General features: G+C 34.5%; 2 protein-coding genes across 2 annotated transcripts; both read left to right on the top strand.

The window, feature by feature from the left end:
• The first annotated feature begins 10,659 nt into the window (after positions 1–10,659).
• LOC120086172 (FKBP-like peptidyl-prolyl cis-trans isomerase family protein) lies at positions 10,660–13,406 on the top strand. The gene is made up of 6 exons (XM_039042683.2): positions 10,660–10,988; positions 11,314–11,384; positions 11,465–11,551; positions 11,805–11,954; positions 12,048–12,107; positions 13,166–13,406. Exons 1-6 carry the CDS (start codon positions 10,742–10,744, stop codon positions 13,232–13,234), a joined length of 684 nt encoding a protein of 227 aa, XP_038898611.1. The 5' UTR covers positions 10,660–10,741; the 3' UTR covers positions 13,235–13,406.
• Positions 13,407–15,232: 1,826 nt separating this feature from the next.
• LOC120086173 (RING-H2 finger protein ATL8) lies at positions 15,233–17,015 on the top strand. Its single transcript, XM_039042684.2, has 2 exons — positions 15,233–16,071; positions 16,311–17,015. The coding sequence occupies exons 1-2, from the start codon at positions 15,524–15,526 to the stop codon at positions 16,342–16,344; spliced, it is 582 nt and encodes a 193-aa protein (XP_038898612.2). The 5' UTR covers positions 15,233–15,523; the 3' UTR covers positions 16,345–17,015.
• The last annotated feature ends 1,019 nt before the right edge of the window (positions 17,016–18,034 follow it).

Raw genomic sequence — 18,034 nt, 5'->3', positions numbered from 1 at the left:
ACTTCCTTTTTTGTTTTATTATTATTCTTATTGTTTTTTTTAGAAAAAGTCAAACACCACCCCCCTTTTTCTTCCTCACGTTCGTGAGCCCGTCTGACGCTGCCCAAAGTTGTCACGTCAGTTTCTTCTTCATGACCTCCGTCCACCACTGCTCAAGCGTCGTTCACTTTTGCCATCACTAGATCTATCGATTTGGGTAAGATTTCTGCCGTTTGGGTTTGTTTTCGGTTGATTCTTGAATACTCATTAACTTTTGGCATCAATTGGTTGATACCCATTGTGTTTCAACTTTGGATTCAAGTTTGTGAAGGTATTAAGGTGTTGTTCAGTGAAGTTGGAGTTTGTTTTAGCGAGTTTTGATAAGTTTTATGTTTTTATTACTCTCTTGTGGATATTTTGGTTGTTGAGAAATTTTGGTAAAGTCGTTTGGAAGTGATTTTTTTGAGGAAGCTACATATGGATAATTTATTTGAGACATTGGTAGTGAAGTATGTATTTGATTCAAGATTTAATCATGTAAGCCTAATTTCAAATTATGATTAGGGGGTTGATTCAATAATTTCATTCAAGATGAAGAAGAGTTTGGTTTGCTAATTATTTGGGCTTAAAATTGGAGGTTTGGAAGGTGAATTCGAATTGGACCACACCTTATGTAAGGTTATCTGGAAATATTTTGTAATATTTGGGTGTTTGGAATTTGGCCTTAACTATTAATTTTAAAGCTTGGTTTATGTTTAGGATTGATTAAGGATTCAAGAATTTCACAAAGATTCAATTGCTTTTTGGTTCGACCTAATATCAAGGTAAGTAATCTTACTACTGGAACTGCCCACGGGCCAGGCATTAGATGTATGCTAGCATGTTAAATGAAGGTTATGGCATAATGAAAACATGAAAGATTGATAGTATAACATGATTAAAGTATGTTCTGTTACGAGATCCGAATTATTTATTTATGCATATAGACACTTGAATGCTAGTATGATATGGTATGTGCTTCCATGGTTGTATTTGATCTGATGATGTTGAGGTATACATGTATGTTATAGAACCATGATGTTGAGGTATATGTGTATGTTGTAGAGCCATGATGTTGAGGCTTATATGTATGTCATAGATTCATACAGTGATGATTATGATGTGAGACTGTGCAAATGTCCTTATTGATTAGTTAGATGCCCATTAGATTTTATGTTTCCTTCGGGATTCACCAGTTTTTGTTTCCTTCGAGATTCACCAGTTTGTGTCTCCTTCAGGATTCACCAGAGGTAGTGGGCATACTTAACTACAGTAGGATAGGACTCAGTCTCCTTCTTGTTTCATGTGCATGTGTCCCATGAGGACTAGAGCAGTTTATATGTTTCACTAGAGGTGGGTATCTAGAGGACATAGATGCCCAGCCTGACCTCAGTAGTGGGGTTACTTACTGAGTATTTTATACTCATTCTTTCTCATATTGTTGTTTCAGGTAAGGGTAGAGATGCACCGACAATGGACAAGTGGAATTCGTGATCGAACCATTGAGACTAGTTTTTACGCTTCCGCTCATGAGATTTAGAGTTCTTTTCATGTTTCTCTCAACTTTTAGTTTTGATGTTTAAAACTTATTTTTAAGAATCGTTTTTTAGACTTATTTATTATCCTTTATGATTTATGGGTACTTTACTATTGTTTTAATATTTGAATTTAATGAAAGTCTTTTGAACTTACCTTATTTAATTAGCATTTATTTCGCCATAATAGAGTGTCATTTTGAGTTCCATGCATGCATGTATTTAGTAATGGCCTAACTTAAGTCCTAGGGGGTCGGGTCGTTACAGTTGGTATCAGAGCCCATGTTTTGGGTTCTGTAGACTGGCTTACTATGTAAGTCTAGATTGTCCTTGTGGCCCATGAACAGATTCCTTGTCATCGCCAGGTACGTCTTATCAATTACAAGTTTTATGAAAGTTGTGCATTAAAATATTTTTTTAGCTTAAATGCACCAGTTATGTTCTAATGCTAGGTCGGTGACTTGTTAGAAGTTATTATAAGAGGATTATCAGGTACGACACTACAAAAGGAGAAAAATAAAATAGAGTAAATTATGAGGTCACTTGGCACTAGTTAATCTCATGGAAATTATGTTAGAAACGAAAAAATATATACCTCAGTTCAGTAATGTTAAAGGTTGATGAAACTATGTAGAGTTATGACAATTTAGGAATAAAGGTATGTATATGTTTAAGCTAAGGAATAAATTGTCGAGACAAGAATTGATCAAGGACTATTGTTATGTTTTGTGTTGGATGGTACAATTAGTGGTAGTATAAATACACAGGCCAGTACTCAAGTATAAGGTTAAAAGTTGTTTTATGGATAAGAAGGAAAAGAAGAAAAGTCTATAGATTTATTAAAGGTTCTGAGATATTAAACCAAATGTTTTGAGAGGAACTTTGGAAGCGATTAATAAGTCATAAGCACTTTGGTAATACTAGGAACTTGATGGAGTAGGTAAAGTATATGTGATGATATGAAGAATTCTTTTGGAATATCTAGCTAGGTAGATATCATTAAAGGAAGCTAAAATAGTTGGACATGACCTTGGACTTAAAGAGGTTAAAGCAAGGTGTTATTTGTTTTGGTTGAAGGATTATTTTATTATACCTAAACTAAACCCAGAGCCTTATTGTGTTAAGGAGATCCAAGTTAGACAGATTTGAAGAAACAAAAGTTTTTTGGAGTTTAAACGTATGCAAATTGATAAAGAGGAATTCTACAAGATGGAAATTCTTAGTGAGAGAGATAAGATTTATGGTGGAGTTAAGTAAAATATAATTTAGTAAAGAGATTATGTTCCACTTGGAAAGTGGGAAAAAGAAAAGAAAAAAAGGTGTCTTGAATTTAGTGGTTTTATCAGAGATAAATGTGAATGAGAGAAAAGTATCCAAGAAAGTTCACTCTTTTAGAAAGAGAAAGAAATTTAATGTGTTCGAAACTCCTAGTTAAGTATGGTTTGAAGGCTGGATAAGAGGGGTTACAAGGTATTTGTTTTGGTGTAAAAGAAGAATACCTCATTATCATGTGAAACTTTAGGACAATATGTATTAGGTGGAAAGATAGCTTATGTAGGTGATTGGTATGGAACTTTGTTTTAACATAAGAATCTGTTACCAAGATAGAAGGTTGAGAAGGGATATGTTAAAATGGAGTTACTAGTAATAGTAGATGTTCGAGAACTATTGATATGGTATGTTGAGGCTTCATTAGTTAAGACGTAAAACATTGAGGGCATTAGTAAGATTTAAGGGATTTTAACTTTGTGTGCAAGTGTTGGAAACATGAACTAGCAAGACCATCAATTTGATTGAGAAAAGAAAACAATCCAACTCGAGGTAAACAATAATGGTATATGCACAAAAGTAAGTAAGTTGGATCTTCCAATATAACCATTGGTATAAGGGATAGACTTGGCAATAAAGTTGAGTTGATAGTAAGAAGTTACTAAAAGTGGGTTTGGATCATTACAAGATAGTATGTATTCTCTTGCATGGGCAATGAGTTAACTAGCTTTAGAGAGTACGAATAATCCAAGCTAGGACTTATGAATCAAGAAGATTTTATCGTTAAAAAAAAAAGAAAAAAATGACTTCAAGGATCAATTACGGTTATTACAAGGTTATGAAAATGTGTTATCAATTGACTTATGCTTTAACATTCGGGGACTTCAAAACCTCATTTTCAGGGGAAATTCTGGACTCGTTTGTTGTGGGGTCTAAGTAATGATATGTAATTGTTTCAAGCCTAAAGAATAATATGAGGATGGCTCAAGCAAGTTTTATAGCTCATGACAGCATAGAGCCTCATGATGAGTTTCTCGTGAATGTGAGACTTAATTAGACAGAGATATTCTCGGACATGTAGACCCTAGGAAAGACATCATAGTTGGCGCTTCTAGAGTAGAAGCAGTTTTCAATTGACTAGATTTGTTCTGGTACGTATCTTCAAATGACGCATTATATAGTATGATCAGTTCCTTCACTGCACATATGAAGTTTTCCCTGTGACATGGTAGGCTCAGATATATATTTTTAGTATATAAGACTTTCTTAACTTCATGACCATTTTCAAAGTTCTTAGCTCGGACGTGTAGAAGTGTGGTTGATTTTCAACTCTTAAGTTTCATAGTTATTTATGGAAGGGGTTGTTACACCTCTTTTGGTACTAATTTTAGCTATGTCAAACAATGACCCTTGTTTTGCATCTTTTTTTTTTTTTTTTTTAAAGAGTCTCCAGTTAGCATTGGGTACTCAATTGAATTTTGGTATAATTTTTTCACCCATAGACTGATGGTCAAATAGAACGTCTGAACCAGATATTGGAAGATATGTTGTGCGCTTGTGCATTAGAGTTTTCAGGGAGTTGGGACTCTCACCTACATTTAATGGAATTCGCATATAATAATAGCTATCAGACTGCCACTGGCCCACTGCCATTTGAGGCCCTATATGGAAAGGGCTGCAAGTCTCCAATATGCCGAGGTGAGGTTGGTGAGAGGAAGTTGCTAGGTCCTGAGCTAGTGCATATCATGAATGAGGCAATACAGAAGATCAGAGCTCGTATGCAACTAGCTTAGAGCAGACAGAAGAGTTACGCCAATGTAAGACGTAAGGACCTGGAATTTGAGACTGGTGTGAAAGTGTTCTTAAAAGTGGCACCCATGAAAGGTATTCTGAGGTTTGGCAGGAAGGCAAAGTTGAGTCCGAGATTCATTGGACCTTTTGAGGTCTTAGAGCGAATTGGCCCTATAGCTTACTGATTGGCATTACCTCCAACACTGTCTTCAGTTCATAATGTCCTCCACATTTCTATTTTGAGGAAGATATGTGACAGATCCGTCCCATGTAGTTGACTTTGAGCCATTGCAATTGAATGATAACTTAAGCTACGAGGAGAAGGCTGTAGAATTTCTCGCCAGAGAGGTAAAGACATTGCGCCGCAGGGAGATTGCGCTTGTGAAATTCCTGTGGAAGAATCATCAGTTCAAAGAGGCCACTAAGGAGTGAGAGAATGAGATGAGGGCTCAGTACCCAGAGTTTTTTCAGGAACGAACTCTCGAGGACGAAAGTTCTTTGAGGAGGGAAGAATGTAACACTCCCAGAGTTTTTTTTTTTTCAAGAATGAACTTTCAAGGACGAAAGTTCGTTGAGGAGGGAAGAATGTAACACCCCGCACATTTTTTTAGTAATAATGTAATTTCAGTAATTTTATTATTTGGAATTTCAGTAATTGGTATTAGTTGGAGGGCATTTTTGAAATTTTGGACTTCAAGTGTAAGTGGGGGAATTTAATTGTTGGCGTGAAATTATTCAATTTGAAATTCAAATTGAAAATTAATGGCAAGAAATAATTTTCTTTTGAAACGGAAAGGAATTTAATAGTATAAAATGGAAAGGAATTAAATATAATATATTTACTTCCTTTTTTGTTTTATTATTATTATTATTGTTTTTTTTTTATAAAAAGTCAAACACCACCCCCCCTTTTCTTCCTCACGTTCGTGAGCCCGTCCGACGCTGCCCGAAGCTGCCACGTCAGTTTCTTCTTCATGACCTTCGTCCACCACTACTCAAGCATCGTTCGCTTTGCCGTCACTAGATCTATCGATTTGGGTAAGATTTCTGCCGTTTGGGTTTGTTTTCGGTTGATTCTTGAATACTCATTAACTTTTGGCATCAATTGGTTGATACTCATTGTGTTTCAACTTTGGATTCAAGTTTGTGAAGGTATTGAGGTGTCGTTCAGTGAAGTTGGAGTTTGTTTTAGCGAGTTTTGGTAAGTTTTATGCTTTGATTACTCTCTTGTGGATTAATTTTGATTGTTGAGAAATTTTGGTAAAGTCATTTGGAAGTGAATTTTTTGACGAAGCTATATATGGATAATTTATTTGAGACATTGGTAGTGAAGTATGTATTTGATTCAAGCTTTAATCATGTAAGTCTAATTTCAAATTATGATTAGGGGGTTGATTCAAGAATTTCATTCAAGATGAAGAAGAGTTTGGTTTGCTAATTATTTGGGCTTAAAATTGGAGGTTTGGAAGGTGAATTCGAATTGGACCACACTTTAGGTAAGGTTATCTAGAAATATTTTGTAATATTTGGTTGTTTGGAATTTGGCCTTAACTATTAATTTTAAAACTTGGTTTATGTTTAAGCTTGATTAAGGATTCAAGAATTTCACAAAGATTCAATTGCTTTTTGGTTCGACCTAATATCAAGGTAAGTAATCTTACTACTGGAACTGCCTACGAGCCAGGCATTAGATGTATGCTAGCATGTTAAATGAAGATTATGGCAGAATGACAACATGAAAAATTGATAGTATAACATGATTAAAGTATGTTCCGTTAAGAGATCCGAATTATTTATTTATGCACATAGACACTTGAATGCTAGTATGATATGGTATGTGCTTCCATGGTTGTATTTGATCTGATGATGTTGAGGTATACATGTATGTTGTAGAACCATGATGTTGAGGTATATGTGTATGTTGTAGAGCCATGATGTTAAGGCTTATATGTATGTCGTAGATTCGTACAGTGATGATTATGATGTTGAGACTGTGAAAATGTCCTTACTGATTAGTTAGATGCCCATTTGATTTTATGTTTCCTTCGGAATTCACCAGTTTGTGTTTCCTTCGAGATTCACCAGTTTGTGTCTCCTTCGGGATTCACCAAAGGTAGTGGACATACTTAACTACAGTAGGATAGGACTCAGTCTCCTTCTTGTTTCATGTGCATATGTGTCCCATGAGGACTAGAGCAGTTTATATGTTTCACCAGAGGTAGGTATCTAGAGGACATAGATGCCCAGCCTGACCCCAGTAGTGGGGTTACTTACTGAGTATTTTATACTCATTCTTTCTCATGTTGTTGTTTCAGGTAAGGGTAGAGATGCATCGGCGATGGACAAGCGGAGTTCGTGATCGAGCCACTGGGACTAGTTTTTACGCTTCCGCTCATGAGATTTAGAGTTCTTTTCATGTTTCTCTCAACTTTTAGTTTTGATATTTAAAACTTATTTTTAAGAATCGTTTTTCAGACTTATTTATTATCCTTTATGAGTTATAGGTACCTTACTATTGTTTTAATGTTTGAATTTAATGAAAGTCTTTTGAACTTACCTTATTTAATTGGCATTTATTTCGCCTTAACAGAGTGTCGTTTTGAGTTCTAGCATGCATGTATTTAGTAACGACCTAACTTAAGTCCTAGGGGGTCGGGTCGTTACATATAACCTATAGTTTTAATATTTAATTTCATGAAACATATAAACCATAGTTCTTTTTCTATTTTTATGGTATTTAATGTAAATCATATTTACATTAATCTTCCACTTGATGTATCTCATATATCACACCAATTATATCATATATAATTGAGTTTCCTCTTGTCAATTTGAACATTTCAAACTAAACCCAAGAACTGATTCTCAACTTGAATCCATTGAGCTACCAAGGAGACCTTATGGACCTGTAGCTTGAAGCTCCAACGGTACATGAATAACTAAATAAACTCTTTAGTCACGGAATCCACCATTCGTTAACTGTCGGGCACTCCACTAAAGATCGATAGCTGCACTCTCTACACTATAGATAAACCATAGTTCTTTTTCTACTTTATGGCATTTAATATAAATTATATTTTTATTAATTCCTCCAATCAAATAATGTATCAAATACATCAAATCAACTATATCATATATAATTGAATTAATTAAATTATATCATATGTAATCAAATTCCCTCCATTAATTTGAACATTTCAAACTAACCCAAAAACTGATTCTCAACATGAATCCATTGAGCTACCAAGAGGACCTTATGAACTTGTAGCTTGAAGTTCCAACGGTACGTAAATAACTCTTTTTAATCACGATATCCACCATCTGTTAACTGCCGGGAACTCCACTAAAGACTGACAGGTGCATTCTTCGTACTATAGATATATTTTTGTATTCATTAGATATGATCAATCAATAGTACGATGAACAATCATAAATCGCTCGTAAGTACAGCTAGGCCAATTTACCATTTTGCCCTTGTAGTTACATCTAACTCCTTAAGTACCACTGATTCCTCTAATGAACAATACATCATAGTCCCACTATGACTAATCCCTTCACAAGCCAAGAGAATATGTGGCGTCACATTGTTCAAGTCTCGGAATCAGCCCTTAAGGGAGCAACTTATCTACTTACCTCTGCTTTGGGGAAGGAGTGAATTTCATCTTGTGTAACTGAGTTCTCAGCTCCTCAATCAGACGAATCCTCAAAGTAGTAGGTTTGAGTCGGCGATCTGGCCACTCGCATCTATGCAAACTAAGGGACTGCCCTCATAGGCAGGAGTTCACAACTCACTCAAGATTAAGGTCATGTTACCTATGGTCATCCTAGTGAAATGAAAGTCTCTGTCATGAACAGCGTTATATAACGAAACTAAACATTTCGTGGTCCAGTCTTATACAAACTCCTTTGTATAGATCATCCTCGCTTGTATGTCTAATACACGAATGATTAAGATCATACCAATTGTAGCATTTTACAATATTTGTAACACCTATAAAGCGAACCACACTCGTATTGTCACAAGAATAAGGTATCCCTCCTTTATCCATATACTACAGACCATTTAGGTTATCACTTAAAGCACGATCCACTTGTATGTCTCCACATACATGCTTAAGTTACAACGATAACCAGGGATCTTAGTTTATTGGTTTGTGGTTAATGCAACAAAAATATCTCATATTTCATATACTGAAGTGAATAAAATATCTCATATTATAAATCACAAAGTGTTTGTTCATACACGTGTTTACAAACTACAGGACCCTACGAGATGTAGGGCATCAACCCCAACACTCATATAATGACATGTACGAATTAGGATCACTTCGTTTGTAGCACTTTAAAACTCTTTGTAACAACTATGGAGTGAGCCGCATCCAATAGTGTTACCAGAATAAGACACCCAGCCTTATTCGTATACTATGGACAATTTTGACTATTTACTCAAACCTAATCCACTTTTATATCTCCACATAAAGTTCAAGTACTCATGTAATGTAATAGTCATGGATCTTTTAGTTTATTGGATTTATTTCTAAAATGAAATAAACAATTCATATATTCAATAACAACTTATTGAATTTTCAGAATAAGTTTAATGTTTACAAACCATGAGTTTTAGGACATAAAACCCAACATATACCACTTATCCTATAAACTTCGGTTAGAAATTCATTATATGTTGTGCCAACCTCAATGTCAAACCCCGCAACTCTCCTCCATCGTAATCCTTTTTCCTTTCATTCCAAACGCCAATGAAACAAAATCCAAGCACGAGGTATTTTCCTATAAATTATAACAAAAATGTATTAATATAATGTAGTTAAAATAAAAAAAAAAAAAAAAAAAAGAAAAAAGAAAAAGAAACTAAAAAAAATTGACCTAATCGTCCACCCGGCCAGGTATAACATCGGGCCAAAAAATAGTATCGTACTTTTTGTGCGCCCGGCCGGGTTAGGGTTAATTCTACCAGGCCCCGAACCAGTCCCAACCCAGTTTCTATTCCATACTCGAGAAGACCGGGTCAATCAATTTATTTCATACCCGGTGAAGACCTAGTGAAGCCTGACCAAGTATCAGACTTATTTCAACAATTATTTTGTACCTGATGAAGCTCGACCAGGTAATTTTAACTCATTTGCTTTCTACCCGGTGAAGCTCGATCGGGTATCCAACTTATTTCAACAATTATTTTGTACTCGATGAAGCCTAAACCAGGTAATTTTAACTCATTTTCTTTATGCCTGGTGAAGCCCGATCGAGTATCTTAAAAAAAATCCTATATTTTTTCTCATTCTTTTATATAAATATCAAATGCAAGGCATTATTTTAAAAAATAAATAAATAAACAAAGCAAGCATAAATCAAACTCCAAATAGGTTATTTATTTTTGTCATTTTTTTGGAAATTATCGAATTATTGAATACATACAAAATGAAATACATACCTTCTTACAGAGTGTACAAAATTACAACTTCGTGAAATACAAGTTTTTGACTTGACGAAAGACTTTTTGTTTGGAAATAATTTGGTGAAGAAAACTTTTTGTGGGGTTGTAAACAAATCAAATTTAGTGGAGAATTTTTTGTGTTGGAATATGAATAATTTTTTGTGAATAAATTTTTTAGGTGGATATTTTTTGTGAGTTAATTTGGTAGGTTGGTTGTTGAGATTAAAAGTGAGAATTTAATAAGAGACATAAGAGTGATTGTACAACCAATATTTTCCATGCTTACATCATTTTCATCATCATCGGGTCAAAAAATACTTATTTTTCAAAAATAAGTCAAAAATACAAAATCAAAAATGCTGTTTTTAAATATAGAAAAATAAACTAGTATAAAATATAGCAAAATTTTAGAAGACACTGATAGACTCAGTGATATTGATAGATACTGATAGAAGTCTATCAATATATATCATGGATAGTTTTAAAATTTTATTATATATCGTAAATATTTTCAATCATCTTACTATTTAAAATAATTTCCCAAATCAAAACACTAAATAAGTCATTTTTGTCAATTTTACTTTAGACAAAGGGCATCGGATTTCGCCAAGCGTTTTGTGGATAGGGATATAATGCGGGCGCTTTCCAAACACATGCTCTGCGTAGTTCAACCGCCATGGCAGTGTCCGTACCGAAGAGCTTGGATTCTTGTCCCATTGATCGCCTTCTTCCTCAAATTCGTTCACAATCCTCGCCCAACCAAAGAGAGAATGCGAGGCAAGAAGTGTTTTCTTTACCAATTTCAAGAAGGTCTGCAATTTTGATCTCTTCGCTCCCGTTCACTCTCGTTTCTGTATCTCCGTCCAAGGCGAGAGAAAGAAGGAACAAGAAGACCATTCCTCTCGAGGATTATCTCACCAGTCGTTAGTAATCTCAATCCTTCCTCTTAATACTTTTAATAGGTAGAAAATCATATAGTCTTGATCAGTAACTACGACATATTATTCAATTTCCATATCCAAAATTTAAAATTCTACTGAAATGAAGTGGAAGTTTGATTCACTACAAGTTGAGCTCTTGGGGTGTTTATAGTCTTGTTTCCAGGACTCAGACAGATCTGTGACGTTTGTTGATTTAACAAAATACCCGTCGAAATCTCTCCTTTAATGGTTGGAAAATCTGGATTATGAGGAGCATTTCTCTGTAGATTTTCTTTGATTCACATTTGCAATGACATTTTGATTACAGCAAATGGACTCAAGTACTACGATGTCGAGGAGGGAAAGGGTCCTGTGGCAGAGAAGGGTTCCACAGTTCAGGTAATCTGTTTGGGAAATTTGAGAGCTATTTTGCCTGTATTTGAATTTTAACTTTTTTCTGTATTAGCTTTCGATTACAGGTGCACTTTGATTGCCTCTATAGAGGGATTACAGCTGTGTCAAGTCGAGAATCGAAACTCTTGGCTGGAAATCGTGTTATCGCCCAGGTTCTTACATTTTGCTTACGTGAATTTAGTTTAATCAGTTGTTATCTAAAGAAGGAATGTGTACGAGCGTGATGATTAATGTTAAGAATATATCATAGGATTAAATGTTTTTTAGTCAACAACTTCAGCTCTAGGTCAATATAGTGATGAATCATCTGGATGTAATATAAAATTCTTATTTCTTCCTCAGAAAGACGTGATATTTTAGAGCCCAATTGAATTTCTAATGTATGTTGTCCCTTGGTTTGATCAGCCTTATGAGTTCAAAGTAGGAGCCCCGCCCGGGAAGGAGCGGAAGCGTGATTTTGTGGACAATCCAAATGGTCTATTTTCAGCACAGGCTGCACCTAAACCCCCACCAGCAATGTACTCCATAACCGAAGGGATGAAAGTTGGAGGAAAGGTATCTAGTTTTAACATATGCTTGATGTGTTGATAATCTTCTTCCTCTTTATTATATTCTCTTGAGTCTCTCCCATTTTCCTTCATTTTCCAGCGTAAGGTGATTGTTCCCCCTGAGGCTGGATATGGTCAAAAGGGAATGAATGAAATTCCAGTAAGTCCCTTGATTTAAATTTTAGATATTTTTGAGGTTTCGAGTATGATATTTTTCTATTACATAAAGTACTTCAATCATTTACATTGTGATCCATCAACTATTTTGAAACTTACTTACACTTGTATGTGAATGCATGAAAACTCGGAACTAAAAAAGTTAGTCCTGAATTAAAGTTGTAAATGTCAGTGAAGTCTCGAGTATGGTGTCTAATTATCCATTACTTCAAGTAAGTCAATAATTTACCTTTTTTTTTGTATCACTTTTTGACAGAAACTATTTTAAAAATTGTCTGATCTCACTTGCATGTGAACGCATGAAAACACGGGATTAAAATTTGGCCTAACTCCCTGGTTTTGTTGTCATATCATCCAGTTTGATCTCAGAACATTGTACTGAAAAAAGTTATTTCTTTTTATCATGAAACATGTGCACATATGTTTTGGTTTACACTTTTTCACCCCTCAACCAACGATGTCTATTTTTCAGGCATCCTCTTTATTCTTTAGTAAAAAAAGTTTCAAATACACCGTTAAATTTTTTAATTCAATTTTTTAAAATAACCTGTTCAAGTTACTTCATTAAGGGAAATACAAAATAATAATAATAATAATAATAATAATAAAAAAAAGAAAAAAAAATAAAGAAAGAAAGAAAAAAAAAGAAAAAAAAAACATACATATACTTTAAGGACAAAACAAGAATGCTGTATATTATTTGATAGCGAAATTGAAACCTTAAATATACTTTTAAAATGAATAGTGGTTTGATACAATACAAAAGTTGTAAAGGGTGTATTTCAAAAGTTCAAAAGATTAATTGCAGAATTAAAAAATCCATATAAAGTTTATGGGCAAAAGCCATAATTTAGCCCCTTTTTTCTTGTATGCAAGTGTCATGAGTGGAGGAATCCAAGAAACGGTCAAGTCAAGTGCCCTTTGGTTTACTTATGTTATTTATGTCAATTATTGCGTGGAGGATTGAGATAGAGATAAGATAACAACCTTTTAGTTGTATGGTTATGAGATTTACATGTAATCCTGCTTTGTATTTGGCAGCCTGGAGCTACTTTTGAATTGAACATCGAGCTTTTAGAAGTGGTGCAGCCTGAAAAAGGTGGGGCCTGAGCTGATTCGAGAACCAGATTTTTGATCCTCCACTGAACAAGAAGTTGAGCATTCTTTTGGAAGAACGAGGAGAAAACACAACAGCCTAGTCTTGAGTAGGGGAAGTTTTTTTAACAGAACATGGAATTCTTTACATGCTATTATTCTTAATATAATCAAAATGTTAAATCAATTGTTTGGTGTCGTATCTTAGCCTGACACATTACGACCCTCTAAAATACAACAAAAGCACCACTCTTCTTAGTGCCAAACGCACCAAATTTCTACTTCGGTCTCTGGCCATGTCACCTTTTCTCTACTCCTTTAGGCTTTAGCTTTTAGCTTTTGAGCCTGGTTGGATATTAATTTTCAGGAGTTAGAGGGCGGCTTTGATAGAGAAAACGTGACAGCCTTATTTGTATATTGGCCTATTGTTTTATTAACAAAAGGAAAAGCAGAAATTTCAAGTGTTGTGGATATCATTTTCAGAAAGAGACGCAATAAATTGGTGTTGTTGGCAAGGGAGATTGGATTGGATGGTTGTCCCAAGTGTCATTTTGTGGAGCAGAATCAAGGATTTTCCTTTCTTGATGCGTCGTCGAAAGTGCCTTGTCATTGCTAGGATGCCTCTGCTCTCCCATCTCCTCCTCTTCTTGACATTTTCCTTTGGTCATCTAAGAAAAAGGAAAGCCTAACTCAAATCAACAGACAGTTTGTCTACACAACACGTTGTTGGGTTTCCCCAACCTCGGATTCAAGTCCAAGTTCAACCTCATTTTGCTTCAAAATGATGTCGTTTTGAGCGAAAAATAGTGTGTTGTGTCTTGCTTTTACTGTGAACCAATAGGAGTGTTCCATGAGAGGGAATCAGTTCCAACTTCCAAGTTTATTTTAAGTTTGAAAAATTCAGAAAGTGAAAAAACAGATGGACGAGAGATGCGGTGTTCTAATTTTTACCTTTTTAGCCAGCACCTTAATCCAACTACCTAAAAAGAGAGAGGATTTGTTCCATCTTTCTTAGTATCAAATCACTAAAATACTGGTTGTTTGATTGATGGTTTTTTGCAGTTTGTTAATAATAATAGTGGTTTTGGATTCGACCCAAATGGCGTAGGGAAAGGGTTTTAGTTTTTGTTCGATATTTTCACTCTTTTGATACGAAACTTAATTCGTGGTTTTCAGATATTTTTGTACTCATGTTAATTGAATGAGTATTGATTCCATCAAATTTTTATTTTGAAATTGATCACTACCTTTGTGGAAGTAACTCATACGTCTTCTAATTCTATTTAATTGTCTCTCTTTTCTTTCCTCTTATGAACCCAACCCAACTAAAAACACCTCTACTTCCTCATACTTATGCCTTAAAATGTCAACTCTTTTTTCTTTTATTTATAATTTTGAAGGAATTGAGGTTCAAGAGTGTGTTCTTGGATGAAAATGAGTTACTACGGTCCTTTCCCATCATACAAAAACAAGAGATTGAGGAGCAACAAGGTGGATGTTTATAATTTCATAAGATGTAACACTATGATTTGTTAATCCATTTATATTTTGTCTCCATGCGTTGAATTTGGACTATGGTCCACTAACCAAATATCATTATTAAGTAATATGAATCTTAATGGACATTATTAATAGGGTTATTATATGTAATTTTATACATTTCTTTCAACTAAAACATGATCTTAACCCAATTCTTTATTTGGTTTTTTTTTTTTTATTCCCGCCCAATATTAATCTAATTTTACCGTCTAAGAAATGTATCAAGATGTCATAAATTTTTATCATCTAACTCACATGTTAAACTCAATAATAAGAACTTAAGCAATTTTTTTTTTTAAAAAAAAAACAATGACTTTTCAAAAGTAGGTTATTAGTGTCTGGCATGTGGTGTAACAAACTTAATTATTAATAATAATTGCTGAATTGTATTTGAATTATAATTTCTTTATAGTTAAATGCTTGTTGAACTTAAACGTAGGGAAGAGGGCTTGGACCCTTTTAGACGAAAAAAAAAAAAAAGAAAGGAAGATTATTACTTATTAATGTCTATTGAGTATATATAATGTAAATTAATAGTAATGAATTTAGATGGTGGCGTCTATATAAACGCCGTTAGAATTGGGGTGGGTGAGTCTAATCGGAAGCTCCGAAAAGCGGAAAAACGCAAGCCCGATTCCCGTGTCCAGTATAAAAGCCCCTCAAAATCCCCTCGAAACGACAAACGTTACGCCCACGGTTGATTCAAAACGACTGCCCTTCTCATCTCTCATCTTATAGGTCTCTTCCTTTCTCTCGCCGCTTCAAATGCGTCCCTTCAGGTACCTTGCCGGCGTCAACTCCTCCGCCATCTCCGACACGCCCGAGCCCGAGAGGTATGACTCTGACTTCGTCATAATCCTCGCTGCCCTCCTCTGCGCCTTGTTTTGCGTTCTCGGTCTTGTTGCTGTTGCTCGCTGCGCCTGGCTACGCCACCTCGCCGGCGTTGGTGGCGGCGCTGCTTCCACTCGTTCTCCTCCGCCTCCTGCCTCCAACAAAGGTCTCAAAAAGAAGATCCTGAGGTCTCTTCCGAAGTACACCTTCACCGCTGAGTTTTCTGCTCAGTTCTCAGATTGCGCGATCTGCCTCGCGGAGTTCGTTGTCGGTGATGAAATTCGGGTGTTGCCGCAGTGTGGCCATGGATTTCACATGTCCTGCATCGATATGTGGTTCCGATCTCACTCTTCCTGTCCTTCCTGCCGTCAGATTCTGGTGGTAAGTCAGTGCCAGAAGTGCGGCGGTTTTCCGGCGAGCTCAAGTTCGAACGGTGGGACGGAATCCAGAGTAAAAGAGGAAGGAGATGATAAGACGAATAGGTTCTTACCTTAGCCCTAGGGTTTTTCTCTTAACTACTGCGATTCTTGTTCTTTCCTTCCTTCCTTCCTTCCTCCGTGTTGTAAATAGCTTTCTTAATCAAATTCATGTAATTACTGAAAATTGTGGATGTATTCAAGTTGTAAGCGAAGGCGATTCCCCTGAATTTAAAATCGGCCGTTCTGGTAGTTCTGTTTCTGTTGTGAATATTGACTTAAAAAAATCTGTCGTCGATTTTCAGCGGAGATGGCATAACTTCACAGTACAGACGATGAATTCAAAAAGGGGAACAGTATGAGTATCATGTGGATGGTGGACACTGCAATAGCCAATGTGATTTGTTTAATTCCATTTTGGATCGCATTTTTCAGCAGCAAATGGCTTCCCTCTCTGCATCTCTCTTCAACAAATGCCAATTTCTCTCTTTCCTCCCCACTGAAGATTTTAAGAGGTCAGATCCATAAAGTTTTCAAAATGGAATAATTCTGCAACTGCTCCATTTGCTATTTAAAAATTACCAAATCCCCAATCCATTTTTTTTACCTTCCATAGCCATGGCTGCTCTCTGTCCTTTTCACTTTCACTTATATGATAATCACTATCAAATTTTTTAGGTTTTAAATTAGTTTTCATGTCTCAACTTTCCAACTACTTTTTAATTCACTTCTTTGACTTTTACTATTTTATTTCCTTACATTACCTATTTTCCTCTTCAGTTTGAACATAAACTTACTTAATTCTGTCTTCCATTTTTTAATTATGCACTCAAACATTTGGATGAGGAATCTTAAAAGCAAATTTTGTTTAGTCTAAATATTAATTCTCTGTTTCATTCACATATAATCTTACTAATAAAATTTATAATTGTTGTGGCATTTATCCATCTTATCTCATAATAACAAGTTTGAAGGAATAAAAATCAAACCAACCCCACTTTTTACTTCTCTATCTCTTATTTTCCTCGGTGAAGTATGAATTCAACTTTATAATATCTTATTCACATGCTTTCTTTTTTTTTTTTTTCCTGCTTTCCCATTGTCACACTTTTTTCTGCCACTTTTGAACCAACACAATTATAACAATTCCAACATATTTTCCTACCCATTTATATTTCTATATATTTTCAGATCACAAAGTGGAACTTCAGCTTATTATATTCATTTCTTTATCTTTGATTACAAATTTTTTTTCTTATTTAATAAAATTAAACTATAAAAATGCAAACTTTTTTTATTATTACTTTTTATATTTAATAATTAAATCTCATTTGAATTTTTGAGTTTTAAGATTTAATAATCCTTTTTGTTCCACAATTTCTTATTCTTGTTTTTCACATTTCTCACGCAAGTATTTGAATTTTTAGCTAGTTTTTTCTTAATACCAATTTTAGTTTTCAAAATTCGACTTTAATTTTGAGTCAACAAAAACATAAAAATCAATGGATAAAAGTAATATTTATAAATTTAATTTTTAAAATAATAAGTCACAATAAATTATAATTGTCAGTTGGACTAATATAGAACAAATTTAAGGAGACGGGATACTAAAATGAACCAAGATGATAAATGAGGTTCAAATCAGCCACCAAAAGGCGTTGATCTAACATGTGATATTTATTAATATTAGGAGGCGGAATTGGGATGAGAATAAATGTAGAAATAGATAGGGGATACATGTCCCTTCTTTGGTACAAGTTTTAAAGTTTTAAGCTATTCTCATGTATTCTTTATACCTATAGATGATATCCATATAAAAGTGTGAGTTTTCTCTCCCCCTTTTAAATGAATTCTCTGTTTTATTTTATACTATTAAAATAATTAATATATGAATATTAAATTTATAATTTATAAAATTATATTAATTTTTAAATTATAATATTTGAATTTAACTACTTCAGATTAATAAATAAATAAATAAATTATATAATAAACCGTAAAGAACCAATGCATTAATAATATTAATTCA

This window comes from Benincasa hispida, chromosome 9, assembly GCF_027475165.1.
Source record: "Benincasa hispida cultivar pf3 chromosome 9, pf3_genome.v1.1, whole genome shotgun sequence".
Classification (NCBI taxonomy): Eukaryota; Viridiplantae; Streptophyta; class Magnoliopsida; order Cucurbitales; family Cucurbitaceae; genus Benincasa; species Benincasa hispida.
Note: the sequence above shows the minus strand (reverse complement) of the source record. Positions and strands in the feature narration are given on the sequence as shown.

Bases quoted from the DNA above. Each gene is read 5' to 3' on its own strand.
- LOC120086172 (XM_039042683.2), top strand. From the start codon at position 10,742: ATGGCAGTGTCCGTACCGAAGAGCTTGGATTCTTGTCCCATTGATCGC. The intron at 11,385-11,464 runs GTAATCTGTTTG...TTTCGATTACAG, and splicing joins AGAAGGGTTCCACAGTTCAG to GTGCACTTTGATTGCCTCTA. The intron at 12,108-13,165 runs GTAAGTCCCTTG...TGTATTTGGCAG, and splicing joins AGGGAATGAATGAAATTCCA to CCTGGAGCTACTTTTGAATT.
- LOC120086173 (XM_039042684.2), top strand. From the start codon at position 15,524: ATGCGTCCCTTCAGGTACCTTGCCGGCGTCAACTCCTCCGCCATCTCC. The intron at 16,072-16,310 runs GTTCTTACCTTA...GTCGATTTTCAG, and splicing joins GGAGATGATAAGACGAATAG to CGGAGATGGCATAACTTCAC.